General features: G+C 65.4%; 1 protein-coding gene across 1 annotated transcript in view; it reads right to left on the bottom strand.

The window, feature by feature from the left end:
• Positions 1-6: 6 nt before the first annotated feature.
• Positions 7-785, bottom strand: part of HOXC5 (homeobox C5) — a 1671-nt gene continuing 892 nt past the window's right edge. Inside the window, exon 2 of the mRNA XM_006095783.1 lies at positions 7-447. Coding sequence (XP_006095845.1) covers positions 233-447 — 215 coding nt within the window. The 3' untranslated portion in view covers positions 7-232. The remainder of the gene's footprint in view (positions 448-785) is intronic.

The following is a 785-nucleotide window of genomic DNA, read 5'->3' as shown; positions in this document are numbered from 1 at the left end:
GGCGGCCCGGAGCCGAGCAGAACTAAGGGGAGTCAGCACAGCGTGCGTTTGCCCCGCGGGAACCTGGGGTCGGTGGAGATGCGGGTGCCGGGGAAAGCGCTTTTGTCTCTGAGGCCCGGAGTGGGTCCCCAGCCACCGCCCTTGCCCTAAAATACAGAGAGGAGAACCGGAAAGGAAAGGCGAGGGGAGTGGGAGCAGCCAGGGCGCTCCGGGCGGGCCTCCCCGCCGCCTCCTAAAGAGCCTCTTTGCTTTTCATTTTGGAATCTTTCTTCCACTTCATCCTGCGGTTCTGGAACCAGATCTTGATCTGTCTCTCGTTGAGACACAAGTTGTTGGCGATCTCTATGCGCCTGCGGCGAGTGAGGTAGCGGTTAAAGTGGAATTCTTTTTCCAGTTCCAAAGTCTGGTAGCGCGTGTAACTGGTGCGGGACCGCTTGCCGTCTGTCTCTGGAATATAAGCCCCCCCAAGCCAGGAAGGGGTGAATAGCGTGCAGCGCCTCAGCGTCCCCACCCGAGTCCCAGGCCCCGACCCGCGGCGGAGGGATGGAGGCGAGCAGGGCGAGGCAGGCCCGGCGGGCCGCAGGCGGGCCCGGCCCAGCCCGGCCCCGGGAGAGGCGCCGCTGCCCCGGCAGGAAACTTTCCGCCGCAGCCTTCACTCCGCAGCCAGAGGGGCTGAGGGGTGGGGGGAGAGGGAGACCCAGGCTCGGACCGAACAATAAGCACCCTCAAGATCCGAGCACCGGGGACCCCCTCCCGCCCCTCCCAAGTCGCTGGAGTCCTCCGGG

This window comes from Myotis lucifugus, unplaced genomic scaffold (assembly GCF_000147115.1).
Source record: "Myotis lucifugus unplaced genomic scaffold, Myoluc2.0 scaffold_160, whole genome shotgun sequence".
Classification (NCBI taxonomy): Eukaryota; Metazoa; Chordata; class Mammalia; order Chiroptera; family Vespertilionidae; genus Myotis; species Myotis lucifugus.
This window is presented reverse-complemented; position numbering and strand designations above follow the sequence as displayed.